The sequence below is a fragment of the Tyto alba genome, unplaced genomic scaffold (genome assembly GCF_018691265.1).
Source record: "Tyto alba isolate M040663 unplaced genomic scaffold, T.alba_DEE_v4.0 Super-Scaffold_40, whole genome shotgun sequence".
In the NCBI taxonomy this organism is placed as follows: domain Eukaryota; kingdom Metazoa; phylum Chordata; class Aves; order Strigiformes; family Tytonidae; genus Tyto; species Tyto alba.
In genome coordinates, this window is record NW_024881316.1 from 45,391,953 (window position 1) to 45,407,412 (window position 15,460).

The following is a 15,460-nucleotide window of genomic DNA, read 5'->3' on the forward strand; positions in this document are numbered from 1 at the left end:
CTGGATTCTTCAAGGAAGCAGCTACCTTCAGTTACTGTAAGGGGAAGCTAAGGAGGTTAGTGTCCCTAGACCAAATTTAGACTTTGTAAATAACCCTTCAGGCAATAACATGCAAGTCAGTGCAGACATCCAGAAGAAAACAATTTAGAAATTACTATGCTTGAGGTTGTGAATACCAGCTTAAACAAGATTTGGTTGTTGAAAACATACAACATCATGAGCAGACTCTGAGAATTCAACTTAAATGCTGATTCTGGTTTTCATAAACAGAGGTGAAAGCTATAAGCTCAGTTAGAGGTCTCAGCTCAAAGACGATTTTCCAAAAGTAAGACTGCAGAAATAGTCTAATAGTTAAATGGAAGGAAGTTGTAGGAATTCCTGAAGAATATGATGAAGTTGTCTTCTCCAAGGAATTTGAAAAAGATGGCATTAGTTAATAAAAAACTTGAGTGTGCATCATGGCGGACTTGTTTTGAAGCAGGGAGGAGGCATCCAAAAGGGACTGTCCAAACAGACTGATTTTGGTACTCTGCTCAGCTTGAAATCTTGGAATCTTCACAGAAGAGAAGATCTGGACAGAGCAGCCAGAGATAAACAGGAATAGCAAAGCCATGCTCTTCTTCTAAATGACACATGACTTTCTGATAGACGTGACTTCTGTACAGATATGGACATAGATTCATAGCCCTTTCCAGATATCAGGAGATATCAATGATATTGATATATGGTACCAAACCCAATATTCTTTGCCCAAACAGATCCAGACATTGAGACTTTTTATCTCTGCAAAATGAACTACCACAGGCTGTCAGACTGATAATTCAGAACAATTCCGTTGTTCCTACAGATTCAGAATATCCAATACTGTTTTTTTTTTCTTTTGCCTTTTTTTTTTTTTTTCTCCTGTGGAAAGGAAGAGTTGTAGGACATTCTAACCCGGCAACATCAGGCAATTACTCAACCCATACCCTGGTTTACATCAACAATAGGTACTTTTATATGCATATATTTACATCAAATACATATATGTGATTTCATGAGTTAATTTTTTGTTTGAAGTTTCACATAACCTTTCAGAAGTGAGTAGGTAGTAACTTTATTCTTCTATCTGTTTAATTTAAAGAGTACTTTCTTACATTGAAGGGAAGTTTCACAAAACAGTTCTAAAATATGATCTCCCCAAATTGGGTCTGTCAAGATGTATAAATTTTGACTGTGCTTTGGTTGTAAACAGATAATCTAGATTGATGTGACGTGCAGAAGGATAATGCTGGGTACAACTTGCTATTGTTAAATGACACATGAATAATGCACTGGATTTGGGATCACTCAACTCTTCTGGTTTTAATCATTTATTTTCTTTTCTTCCATTTCGTAACTGAACTGTTGATGTAATCCTACCCCATGTGAATGCTAAGTTCAGGGTTTCACAATAAATGAAATGCCATCTAAACCAGCATGAAATATCCACACGGTGTAATCTAAGGTGCCCACAAAAGTTGAAAGAAGACTAGGCTCCTGATGTAGCCAATGACATCTCCAGGGAGTAATTAAATTCTCAGCAAAATGTTTTAATCTTGCCTCTGTTTTCTTTTTGCTTTCCTGAAGACATTTAATATCTTATTACAGTAGTGAGAGGCTGGACCATGCAACAAATGGGCAAGCAAGAGATATGGCTTGGATTGGGTGACACCAGGCTCCTTGAACTGAGCCCTCTGTCACATTTTCATGAAAAAGAAACATTAGGTGATCTGACTACGTAGCACAGGATGGAAACTTTCCAAAGATTATTCTTTATCAGAACTGTAAATTCTATTTGAGCACTAAGAATCCCTTAAAACAGTCAATTCTCATCTAATGACTGCAGCTTGAGAATATATTTCTCAGGTAAATGTTTGCACCCAGGATAAGAGCAGAACCCATGGACAACATCTGTACCAGGGAACTAAACTGTCACTTTGTCTTCGAAACAGATGATCTTACTGCCTACTGGGAATGGTCCTGACCCCGTTTCAGCTGACATGTGCCTGGGAATGACTCAGGACAGTACTAGTTGACCCAGACAAAAACAATGTTCTGTGAATTTAACAAGGTAAACAGTTGAATTCCATCATCTTTGTGGTGTTCTGGCATAGTTTAATTTACCAATAATATGGTTTTGTGTGCACTATACCAGCTTGTCAGAATGCAGCAATCTTCTACTTTCTGTCACAGGATTTACTTCATCTTTTGCTGACGCTAGCAGACATTTCTTTCCCAAATTGGGATCAAATGGTAACCTCTGTTTCTTGAACAGATTACACTGACCTGATCAAGATGTTTAAGACTCTCATTACTAGGCATGTTTCTGAGACATCATATCTGTCCTTTTTTAGCCTTTTCTGATAGAAGAACCTCCTTTTATAATGAATATTGTATATATCCTACCTACCTAGGTTAAACTATGCTTAATTGCTTACACACCCATGGCTTGAGAGGCATTGCAGCAAACAACCACATTCAGCTGACTATCTGCTGCCAAGGAACATTCAGTGAAGGACATCTGTACTGGACACCTCATGAGTAGGTGCTTGATTTCTTGAGTTAGGTGGTATATTTCTTCAAAGACTGTATGAGACTTTGAATGAAACTACAAAGGGGTGCAGGAACAAATTGTCCACAGAGGAGCTCCACCTACTGTGGAGTTTTCATCCTTGGAGATATACAAAACCCAACCAGATACAGTCTTGAGCAATCTACTGTAGCTGACCCTGTTCTGACCAGGGGACTTGAACTAGATGATCTTCAGAGGTGACTTCCAGCCTCAGTGGTTCTGTGATTCTGTAATTCTGTGTGCTTTTTTCATTGGATCAAGGTTTAGAACAGCAGTCTCTCTTTACCCAGATAAAATTCAAAGTCCCTCTTGCCTGTTCTTGCTTCCCTCTACCCAAAACTCATGCCTTTTTAGCTATGCATTTTAAACAGGAACCTCACAATCTTTTTGTCTTATCTACTCAGATTTTTCAGGCCAGTAATTTCTGTCACTGAATTAGAATTTTATAAGGTCTGGAGAAGAACTGGTGGACTGTTCCATCTCCTAGTACTTATCTATGCCATGGATACATGTACACTACATTGTGTTTCTACAAGCTTCGGAGCAACATGGGATGGGTTGGGGGAATTTTTAGAAGTGCTTACGCTGGCTACATATAAGCCAGCCTCAGTCAAGAAGTAGCTTAGCACAGGGAAGTAGTTTCTGAGGATAGGAATCATTAGGTTGTAGCATATCTTGAATCTTCATTCTGATAATACTGTGAGCTACAGTGTCTGTTCTCTGATGGAAAAATACATTCCTTCTCTGCTCTCCTCTGCTATAGCTTGCCTACATTTAGCTCCTGATTGCAGGACTTGGGAACTAAAGCATTTATGTGGACTAATGAAGCCCCCTAACTCTTAGTGCTTAATCTCCCTTAAAAATAAGGTCAGTGTCTATGACAGAAGAATTAATGCTGAATTTCATACCCAAGTTCCCTGTGTCAGTAATGACGGCGGTTTTACTAATAACACCCAACATGCTGGCTGTGGGGAATCCTGATGTGGAGCCCTGGTCCCAGATACAGAGATTTTGTTTCTCTGAAGTGATAACTATATCCTGAGCAGCACCTCTGTGAGATTGTTTCATTTTTTGAAGCTGTAGCTAGAGGTGAACACTGAACCATCATTACCACCACAGATTTTTTTTTTTAATGCCATAGCTGTTCATTGTAAAATATATTAACAACTTTTGGAGTAAGAGCTCCCTTCAGCACCATACTAGAGAGTCAAACACCATTTGCTTTTTCGCTCTTCAATCTTGTGACTTAAGTGTGGAGCAATCCAGCTTCAAGTGGAGAGGAAATCTTCTCTCTGTTATGCCATTTTCCTCATCTTAAGGCATCTGTAGGATTTTCTCTTAGAGGAAAAAACATGCATTTGAGTTGGAAACCAGAGGAAGGAACTGATATCTCCGTTTCACGGATGGCTAAGCTTTTAGTACAGAAGTGCCCTGAAAAGGCCGCGAGTGCTACTGAGCCCTGTGCTGTATGTGCTGTGTTGCATGTACTTGGTTGCTGAATTAAACTCCCCAAAGTCTTCAGTGCAGGGATCTCTGGAGTGTAAATCCCAGACAGCCTCAGCAGGGAACAAGCACAGAGACATGCAGCAAAGCTGAGGTGCCAGCATATCTGTGCATGGACAGTTTTACTTTCTGGTGAAACTCAAAGCTTTTGAAGTCTCTCAGATTCCTAAGGATTTCAGAATTTATGATCTCACTGCTATACTTAAACACCTAAATTTCACCTAGATTGCACATGAGATGCCTATGTGCTCTTGGGAATCTTAAAATTCCCTAACTCTGAACAGAGTAAAACAGGCCAAGGAGATAATCATGCTAATGCAGCTTAGTACATCCAGGTATTAGAATGAAATAATTTAGAATAGATCAGGTCTTCAATGTGCTGGCTGGGTGATGACCAGGCAAAAAGCCAAGTTAATGGCATTGCAACTACAGAGCTTTTAATTGTGTGCACCAAAACCAAGACCCGCATAAGTAAATTGATAGATGAGCCTGTAAAACGTATTTGCAGCCTGGAGCAAAACTGCAAAACTTAGCATCATTTACAAAGACTGAGAGAGCATTATGATGATTTTAGGCTCAGGTATTTTAAGGAGAAGGTAAACTTGGATGTGAGGCATTGATGTGGTTGCTTGCCCAGTAAAAACATTGGAGTGTCACTTGAGTGGACTCGGAGCTTGGTTCTGTTGTGGTGCTCTGCAGCTGTACACACCCGACTGAGCACCCTCCCATTCTGCCCTGGAGCAGCTCTGAAAGTCCTGCCTTCAGCGGGGTGACTTTGACCCTTTTGAACCCCTGCAGCAAACAGCTTTCCTCTCATACATCAACACATCACTCACCCCAACCCCAACCTCGTATTTCCTATACTCAACCATAAAGCTGTAAAACAAAGCTCCCAACCATCCTTCCCCTGGCTGATCCCTCAGCCTGGATTTATTTCCCAAGGCTGCTGATAGTTGAATGACAGTTTTTTTTCCTCAGCAATGGCAGTCTGAGGGGGATTTGCACTGTGAAGTTCCCTGTCAAGCCAAGGAGCAGAGTGGTGTGAGAGGAGGGGGTGGGTGGAGAGATGCTCTGCCAGCCAGGCAGGCGGGATCGCTCTGGCAGTGGCTCTGCCCAGCTTTCACTCTGTCTCCCCAGGGAGGGAGCCTTTCCCTCACTCCAGGCTTCTCCCCTGCCACATGAGAGGGAGGGAGAGAGCAGAAAGCAGAAGGGGCCCTTCACCCTGACAGCACCCAACTGCCCAGCTCACATCTGCAGCTGGCAAGTCATGAGGGAGAGTCTATTTGCCCCCGCAGTCACTTCACCTTTGATTTAAAACCTTCACCCACTTCCACAAGGGACGATGGAGGAGCAATACATTTCCAAACTCCACCCGGTAGTGGATTACGGAGCTGGGGTCTTTCTTCTGATCATAGGTGAGTTCTGCCTTCACAGCCTGCTTGTTTGCTTCAAGCCTAGGAGCGGACACACTGGGGCTGCCCTGTCTGTGCTGGGGTCAGCACCCGCAGCTCCAGAGGAAGCTGGAGGGAAATGAAAGAGAATCTGTTTCCACACAGGTTCCTGATTATTGCCATTGAGTCAGTTGGATGCCAGGATTAATCTCCACTCTCAGATTTGCAATCTTTTGTTTCGATGCAGAAGACTTGCCAGCATAAATTTGCCTCTGTGGCGTCACAAGTATTCAAAATGAGTTGTCTGCTGCTTATTCTGGCATCTCAACCCTGTGAATTGAGAGATGAGGCAGCCTGTTTCATGGGACTGAGCAGGGGAGAGCAACTTTGGTCTGACCCTTGTGGGGGGCATGTTCATTATGCATGAAGAGCAGCTGTGTCTTGGTAGGATAAACTCGTATAAAATAGCAATGGGATTCCAAATAGCACTTCTGTTTTTTTACAATGGCCTGTTTGCCCTGCTGAAGGCAGACTTACAGTGAAATACAAGTGGGGATATCTACCAGTCTGCTCCAGCATGGCTTTAGCTAAGTGTTTTCTTCCTTGTCTGTTTCGTGCATGTACCCAAGTGACTTGTTTACTATCAGTGTAGGTTTGGAGAGGAGCAGAATTGGTTTGGGCACCTTCCTCCCTTCACATCATTTGAAAAAGAAAGACAAGCATATATTTTTATGTGTTTTAATAGAGAGGCTTTGGGAAGCAATGCTGGGCTTCAGCATTTCACATCTCCCCCCGTGTTCCTGCACCCTTTTCCCTGCATTGCACTGTGCTGTCCCCTCCGTTGTGCTGACAGCAGAGAGTACAACGCAGGGTGAGAAAAATCACTACCTGCAAAACAACAAAGGGATTTTATTTTCTTGCAATTCAGAATGCCAGCTGTTTTCTCACACAAAAGTAAATACATAGATGCAGTTCACAGTTTTGTCCCATGACATCCAGCAGCCTCACAGGCAGTGGGATGGAGAATAACATCTGTCAAGGTAAAGGAGAGGGTTGGCCTGGGTGTCCAACCCTCATGGTAAGACTAAGAGCTACTTCCGACCTCTTGTGTAGTGGTTAGAGCTCTCACAGAAGAAAGTGAACTGGGTTAATTTTCCTCCTGAAGCCTGAGGATGTCCCAACCTGTGGCTGTCATTTGGCAGGAGAGTGCTCTTCCCACCAAGCCACAGGTTGCTCTCTGTCAGCAAGCGGATCCCTGCCAAGCCACCGTGGGCATCTCTGTGTGCAGACACACGGCTCTTAAGAGCTCAGGGAACTCCTCAAGCGTATCCAGAGGCGCCAAGTGAATGTGTGTGGTTAGAAGGGGATTGAACGAGGGAAGTGGGGTCTTGGATTTGTACCTCTGTTCTGTCTAAAGCTTTCTCCTGGCATCTCTGACCATTCTTGGTTTTATGCCAATGTATTTACTCTGTCTTGTTGCATGCGCCTTTATTAATTCCTCTGTGGGCACCTTCTTATGTGGCACCTGTGAGAAAATGCAGCCTTCCTGCATTCACAGTGACAGGGGAACATGACAGTGTCTTTTTCTGTTTCCCTATTTCACTTCTGACTTTAGAGGACACCTTCTCAGGAAAACCCTTGATCAAAGTGTAGCTCCAGCACAATGTTCACTGTAAAGAAAAGAGAAAATTAGTTGTTTGCTACATGTGCTTTTGACACTGTTGTCATGAATGCTTTGAAGCCCTGTGGCATATCTGAATATCTGTATATCTGATGGGTCCTTTTGCAAAGCAATCTCTGGCCTGTTGCATGCCTCCGGCTAAACAGTTTCTGTGCCCTACGTCTCACTGCATGAAGAGACCACCAGAATAGTGTGGGTGTCTGATCTGCAGCACATAGTGATTCTCAGCTGCTTGACGAGTGTGGACCATGAGCTGCCCAACCAGCACATGTTGACTCTGGGTGTGGGTTACTCACATGAGGTGGGAACCTCAGGGGGATAGGTGGGATATAATTCATGGAGAGGGGGGTGTGACATGGAAGTGAAGAGCTATAGTGCGGTGATATGAAGGGGCAAGAGATGGTCTGGTGCTCATGTGACAAAATTTCCCCTAGTCAGTAAGGCTGGCCAGCACTACAGGAGGCTGTGAACAGAAAGCTGAAGTGCTCTTTGTTTTAGGAGGTCCATAGTGAAGACACAGCCTGACCGGGAAATCCCTGTCTAGCAGGGAAGCAGGAATTGAAACCTAAGACCTGGCTGAAGTGGATTATGTGGTGAGGATGCTGAGCTGCATAGCAGCTCTCAGAAATGCCATCCAGGTGGCGTGTCCCATTTGCTAAGAGAACAAGTTTCCTCACCGTGAGCTGAAGAACCAGGTTTCATAGCAGGGCATAGCAGATACACACCCATGTGTTTTCAAAGCACCCGCACGGTACTGTGTTGGCCTGGGAGCTGCTGAACTCTGGATAGTCTCCCAGTCCATCCTGTCTTCTAGACTTTAGTCCCAGGCTAACGACTAGCATTTTTCACATCCTCTGTATAGTGAACAGATTTCACAGGTGTATAAACTACGTGATATTATTGTCTGTGCTGATTCTTCTCTTTCAGCCATCCTTACAATCCTTGGGAATTCAGCTGTCCTTGCTACAGCTGTGAAACGCTCTTCCCTCCTGAAGTCACCAGAGCTGCTTACAGTCAACTTGGCAATAGCAGATATTGGAATGGCAATCAGCATGTATCCGCTGGCCATTGCATCTGCGTGGAACCACGCTTGGCTGGGAGGAGATGCATCCTGCATATATTATGCCCTGATGGGTTTTCTTTTTGGTGTCTGCAGCATGATGACCCTGTGTGCCATGGCTGTGATTCGATTCCTTGTTACCAATTCATCCAAATCTAATAGTAAGTAGTTACTGGTAACCTTGTAGCAGTGCATTTGGGCTATTATGTTCAGAGAGGTACTCTGTGGAATACAGCATGGAGTGCCAGTTCAGTATCTGTAGGGATAGGCCTCAACTCTTAGTCCAATATCAAACCCTAATGTTCCGAGAAGGATCTGATTAAATTCCATATTAAATAATGAGGTTTCTCACTTCTCAGTAATACCAAGTGAAACTATTTCAGGGTGGAGAACCCAAATGTTTTGCTGAACCAGACAGTCTTGTCTTCCTATTTGTGTGCAGGCAGACATACTGGAATTTGAGAGGAAAGAGTATTCTCCTGGCATTCCTGGGCTGGCAGCATGGTACATTTGGGGTCAACTTGATCTTGTAAAGCTCCCTGACTTACTCAACTTTAGATCAGCACTGAGGGCTGCACTCAGGTCTCATCCAGTCCATGGGCACTCTCTGTTGCGTTTCTCAAGAAGACTGCAGTAGCAGCCCAGGCATATTTGTAGCCACCATCCTTCTGTTTGAGAAGCTATGACAAAAACCATGTGACTGATATGAAATGCATATCTGCTTGCTCCTCCTCTTTCTTGCAGGTAACAAAATCACCAAGAACACTGTTCGCATATTGATTACCTTCATCTGGCTCTACTCCTTGCTCTGGGCCATTCTTCCCTTGGTAGGCTGGGGCTACTATGGCCCTGAGCCATTTGGCATCTCCTGTACAATAGCCTGGAGCAAGTTCCACAACTCCTCCAATGGTTTTTCATTCATCCTGAGCATGTTCCTCCTGTGCACAGTCCTGCCTGCACTGACCATCGTTGCCTGTTACTTGGGAATTGCCTGGAAGGTTCATAAAGCATACCGAGAGATCCAGAATGTTGACAGGATCCCTAATGCAGCTAAACTGGAGAAGAAGCTGACATTGGTGAGTTATCCCAGTGATAAGAGGAGTCTGCACTAATGAGGAGCTTGCAGAGGACTGGCTCTGCTGATGCATGGCTCATGATGTTTCACCCATACTCTGCACTCTTCAGAGGAGCAGGGGGGCTCCTGGTATCCTTGTCATTTCAGTAGCTTGATCAAGATAATAAATATATCATAGCCACCACACAGTTTGTCAAATCTTTAGGCAGTTGCATCCAAGATTTTTATGGATATATAGATTTCCAGTCATACTGGAATAGCTGTTGAATCCTTTCATGCTGTATCTGGGGTGGAGGTCTTGTTCTGTCACCCTAGGTATTTTTAATTGATCGATTGGCTATTCTGAGTGAAAGCTACACAGAAATTCTGGATAGAGATAGAATTTTTTAATATAACATTTCTTCAAATAAGTACTTCAGTTGCTCATTTCTTGTGGAAAAGCAGAACTGACCCAAGCTTTCTAGAGGCCAGCCTATTGATAGACTATATGACATATCGGAGCCAGAGTATGGGAAGGAGATGAAAACAACTGTCTCATAAGAAACCCACAGTATAGCTCTGCTAGGTGGGAATAAAAGCATATATGCACTGTCCAGTGTTACCTGTGCTCATACCACCATGGAGCAAGCACGCAGTTTCAGGTATTTCAGCTGGTTCAGGTGTGGTTTCATCCACACACCATGTGGCCAAGTATCAGATCCTGTCAACAGCAAGCTGAGAACTGAAGCTCTGTTTCCCTTTCAGATGGCTGTGCTCATCTCGGTTGGGTTCCTGAGCTCGTGGACACCGTATGCAGCAGCCAGCTTCTGGTCCATATTTAACTCCAGTGATACCTTACAGCCCATTGTTACACTGCTGCCCTGTCTGTTTGCCAAATCGTCAACGGCGTATAACCCTTTTATTTACTACATCTTCAGCAAAACTTTCCGTCGTGAAATTAAACAATTGCAGTGTTGCTGCGGCTGGCGAGTTCATTTCTTCAGCACCGACAACTCTGCTGAAAATCCTGTGTCGATGATGTGGAGTGGGAGAGACAACGTACGTCTCTCGTCCGCTGCAAAGGTGGAGAACCAGGGAGCTGCAAGCTCGCTGAAATGCAGACATGGTTTCACAACACAGGTCGAAACTTGGGCTCGCTCATGGGTTCAGATGAGTAAGAATGCAGCACGTGGGGTTGTCACTGCATATCTTATGTCAAATAGAGAGGTTTAAGTATGTATTTTTAAGCAACTCTCAAATATTGTCTTTAAGCTACACAACAAAAAAAATGCTATTTTTTTCAAGACTTTCCACTTTAGATGAAATAGATTTATGACTAAACATAAAAACATGTAAACTGAACTTATTTTCAGGGAAATAGCTATAATTAAAAGAAGATTTATTATTATCTTCTTTTTTTTTTTTTTCTTATACTTTTGACTTTTTAATGCAATCTATCTGCAAACTCTTGGCTCTATTAGTAAAACTGCCATCAGAGAAAACTGTAGGTTGAACACAAAGTGTTACCACATAAATACAGCTGAGGGTGTACCTTTCCAGCAATCTGGGCAGAAAACCATATGGGTAGCAAGAAATACTGACTGCCAGGAGAAGATGATAAAGTGGCGGCTATCAAAATGTCTTAGAGAAATCTACAGTTCCTTGCTTTGTCAGAGGTATAGCTCCAACTCCTCAAAACACAAGCTCGAAAGGGAGTTGAGCAGACTTAGTCTGAAGAGGTGAGGTGGGAATGTGGCAGCCAGCAAAGGATGCCTTCTGCATGCCCCAAATAGCACAAGGAGAAGTGAAGGAACCTCTTAGCAAAAGGAACCGTGCACTTACGCTGTTGCTTGCTGCAGTGTAACAGCTCTAGCGACCATGAAGGGTGCCAGAGGTGCGTTTGTTTTCTGCAGGAGCACTCTGTGTAACGTGCCAAAAGACACCCCCGGGGTGGGCTGCCCGGCGGTAGGTAATCCTGCGGATGCTGTCCTTGCTCTCATCACTCCCTGGGAGCTCCCAAGAGGTTCTGGTCCCCGCTGGCAGGAGCACTGACACAACTGCAACTGAGAACAGTCTGCCGATTCCATTTAAAGCACGTGTACAACCATAACATCACCCTGCTGCCCAGTTTTAACTAGGGATTCTGTGGTGGAAATGATGAGCTCCTACAGTTTAAATCTCTCTCTGAGTTACTGTTTGTGATTTTAAAGGACATAAACAGTTATCTTTAGGGTTTGAAATGTACAACATACGGCTTGATAGCTGCAGAAGTTCTTCCTTCCCCTCCTTGCTCAGCTGACCACATCCATCTTTGCATTACGGTTCGGTGAAGACTAGAGGAGTAAAATCACAGGCAGATTTGGCACAGCTTTTAAACAACAATCTAAAACAATAGTGAGTGGACTTTGAGTTCTTGAGAACTTCTACCACATTCAAACCCTAATAATTAGTTTCATTTTATAAACTACAGCTAAGGCCAAGAACAGGACTAAAAGATAGGCTTAAACACTTCTGTGGCTGTGAGAATTTCTGTTATCGTGGCGTGTGGATTACAGAACAACAAACAAAATGAGACATGACCTGTAACACACACTAAGGCACAAATAAATTACCAAGTTGGTGTTTAGGAAACTTTAAGGAGTTTGCATTCCCCTGAACTTGTGCCACTGGTAGTGGCACCAACTCTCATGAATATTCCATTAGATTAAACTAGGTTTATTTGAAAAAAGTTGTAAAAATTTCCTAATTTAACTTGGCCTCCAGGACGACATTATCTTGTCCTGGGTTGTCACTCACAGATGTTCCACATGGAATGAGCCTGCGCTCAGTCTTCTCTCCCAAATAAGAAAAAGTGAAACATTCTCTGGGAAACAGTCACCTCTGACAGCCCATGGCACAGGAAAATGGGACAAGAGGAAAGTGGGGGGGCAGGAGAAAACACCAGTAACTGGGAGGGGAACATGTGAAAGCTGAAGGAAAATATTTGGGAAGAGGAGATAATGGCAGGAAAGTGTCGCTGAGTGTGTTTGTGGGGAGGGTGAGGAGATGGCAGAGGGAAGTGCAAAAGGGACAACAGTGTAAAACAAAAGAGGGGTCAGAGAAGTGTGTCAGCGGCTGGAGAAGATGTCAACATGCGGGAAAAGGGACTTGTTATGGGAAATGTCAATTATCAGTGTTTTGTCAGCTTTAAAAAATAACCTGACAGGAAAATGAAACTGTAGTTTAATAATCATCTTCCACTTTAGAGTTTTTGCTTTCACTTGCTCAACTGCTTGATGTTTAAAATAAACAGCAAAATATATATTCCCATCTGCTAATTGCAGATTTGTGAATGGAACAATGAGATGCACATTAATGTGATATAACATGTGAGCTTTCTGTGTGAAAAATTTAGAACAAGTCCACATCCACTTGTAAATGTTTTTAAAGTGTATGTAATATGAAAAATATGCCACTCTACAATACAGGCAAAATCTCTGTAAACCCAAAAGATCTGTATTTTGTTAATGTTTAAGTATAATGCTTTAATAGTCTGATTTATTACTTGTTTATGTATTTCATTTTTAAAAATCAAAGTCCAGGTGTTTGTGTATCAAATATGGCTCAAATCTCTTTTTCATGTTCCAGACTGAATGAGAAGCAAATCAAAACTTCCCCAGTAAAGACTCTGAATTTTAGATGGTTTTATGTTATATACAGAAAATTTAAAAAGCAGGGCTGCCCTTGACCAAAGAACTAGGAAAGCAAGTATAGCATTAACTTCAGGGGACTAGTTGTTTTTTCTTAAGTTTTGTGAAGTTAGTTATGGTCAAATTATAACTCTAATTTCATGTTTTTTCCTACCCAGCTGAGGACTGTGTTGTCAGCTAAGTGATCTTCTAAGACACTGAAGCAGAATGCAAGCACTTAGCTCAGGTGTGATTCTGGGCATCTTATGTTTGCAATCACCAGTGCAGTCATCCCAATACAAACAAATACTTAAGGTAAAAACTCTGAGACCATCTACCCGGCTCACATACCAGGAGTTACCTCACCGAACTGTGTAATTTTTCAATGCAGACATCCACATCTGAGGTTGTCACCTTTGGCTCCTTTCTTTCCACTGGAGGATAAATGGAGCTCCCTACTCAGACAATGACATGTAAAATTAAATAACACAACTAGCACTGTGATTTACATGAAAATAAATTGGAATTCAGTGCCTTACTTGGAAAAACCTTCTAGGCAGTCTCTGTCTATCTAGTCATAGGAATAACTTACAGAACTCTATCACTTCTGTTAAGGGTCAGTTTTCCCATCTGTAATATTCAGTGTGACTCACTTCAGAACAAAGATCAATTATTTGAGGGAGATCACTGTTCTGGCACTTCGCACATGAGGCTAACACTGCGGAGACCTGACTTCCACCCCATTACTTTACCAGTAATACTGTGCAACTTTGGGGAAATCACTTAAACATAGCCTTGGGTTCTTCTCTTGTCCGCACAACAGAGACAGTCTTGCTGCTCATCGTTGTAAAGCACCAATTGTTTGATGAATAGCTTAATACAAGTGCAAAAGTGCCAATCCTGACGGCCGTGAAGCACTAAGAATGAAAAAGAGATTGCCACTGCCTTAGAGAAATCTGTCCTCTGTAGGATCCCTCCACCACGCTGGGCAGGTTACTTTACAATGGAAAATCAAATGGAAAGTTTGTTTCACAGTTAGGACCCTGGCCTGGGACTCGGTGCATTCTTGCTTTATCAAAGCTTCTTTCATGAAAGACAACGCATTGCAGTAAACCAAATCATATTTGTAAATTAGGATTTCCACATCTCCAGCCCTTTGTCCTACCTGTATTCCTTGAATCTTTGCAAAACAGAAGCTGCCTTACAGGTTAAAAAATATCTACTTATTTTGGAACTTCCTAAGGGAAATTACTTAGGCGTGCAAGTAATCTGCTGCTACCTTGCTCATCCCTATTGGAAAGACCTCAGTGCCTAGTCCCACAGTTTATAGATACCATTTTGTCCTGGAATATGCCAAAAATACTCACATTGAACAAAACATTTCAGGCGTATTTGTGGAGTACCTACTTGACTGTGCACTAACCCGAATTCTCACCAGCCCAAACAGCAGTTTCAAAGCAGCCAGGTTGATGAGGAGTGTGTGCAGCAACTGAAATTTTATTTGGTCACCACTCGCCGTTGCTGACAACTTGACGGGAAGTTGTCAGCAAGCGCTGTGCTCGCTGCTGTGCGGCTCCAGCAGGAGAGGACGGCTGGGAAACGCATCTTCCATCTTAGCTTGTCATCCCACAGGGAACCTCCAGTTAGGCAGTGAACCAACAAAGGGAAGTCTGTTCCCTTGAGCATTTTTCCTTAAAGGGCCTAATAAAAACACTGTGTGCCAGGTGGGAAAAGCATTCTTCTCCAGACTCACTCTTTTGTTTTCCAACCTTGATATGACAAGAGAGAATCAATGTACCTTAGTCAGTCCTAGTCCAGAGCTTTAAGGGGCTCTCCTTCAAGCATTAAAGGCTTGAAGTGATTCCAACTGAAGTTGGTGGGAATTTTTTTACTGAATTCAAAGGGACCAAGATGCAGGTTTCAAGGATCATGAGAGTTAAAACAAAAACAAAAACAAAAACAAAAAAAAAAAGAAAAAAAAAAAAAGAGGAATCTGTAGAGCAAACAGATGACATACATTATCAAAGAGCAGAGAAACCATAGATAGAAATAAATGAATGAAACGATTGGCATTACAAAGTTTAGAGGTCACTGACACTTTGACTATGTATTTTTCTAGTTGGCAAGCAAGAAGGCTTATGGAAAGACATAAAAGAATATTTTAATGGTTGCCACTTTCTGTATATCTGGGTTTGAACCATACCAATCTTTCTTGGAGGGAATCAGATACTTATAAATAGTTGAGGATAAACCCCCAAGGAGTTTTCAGGGCAAAAGTTTGGTTTGGGATCAATACTTTAAACCTTAATTAGAAAGACAGAAAGAATAAAACAGCAAGTCAGTTAACCTCCTTGTTTCTGAACAGTGTGAGACCATGGGCATGTGCCCCACTAAACAAGCTTATTTTAAGTGAAAATCTCATCAGTTGCTGATCTTTGAAGTGAGGATACAATGTCGTTAACTGGATCTGCAATTTCCAGATAACTGCAGAAAAACTCATTTTGAATAAA

The 15,460-nt window shown here is 42.6% G+C and overlaps 1 protein-coding gene across 1 annotated transcript; it reads left to right on the forward strand.

Annotated features, from left to right (window-relative positions):
* The first annotated feature begins 5,273 nt into the window (after positions 1–5,273).
* On the forward strand, positions 5,274–10,649 carry LOC104356477 (opsin-5). The gene is made up of 4 exons (XM_009966770.3): positions 5,274–5,511; positions 8,096–8,389; positions 8,973–9,304; positions 10,048–10,649. Exons 1-4 carry the CDS (start codon positions 5,439–5,441, stop codon positions 10,513–10,515), a joined length of 1,167 nt encoding a protein of 388 aa, XP_009965072.3. The 5' UTR covers positions 5,274–5,438; the 3' UTR covers positions 10,516–10,649.
* The last annotated feature ends 4,811 nt before the right edge of the window (positions 10,650–15,460 follow it).

What these genes read in the sequence shown, in the direction of transcription:
- LOC104356477 (XM_009966770.3), top strand. Translation starts at nt 5,439, where the DNA reads ATGGAGGAGCAATACATTTCCAAACTCCACCCGGTAGTGGATTACGGA. An exon ending in GGTCTTTCTTCTGATCATAG is followed by an intron (nt 5,512 to 8,095) that starts GTGAGTTCTGCC and finishes CTTCTCTTTCAG; the next exon opens with CCATCCTTACAATCCTTGGG. An exon ending in TGGAGAAGAAGCTGACATTG is followed by an intron (nt 9,305 to 10,047) that starts GTGAGTTATCCC and finishes TTTCCCTTTCAG; the next exon opens with ATGGCTGTGCTCATCTCGGT.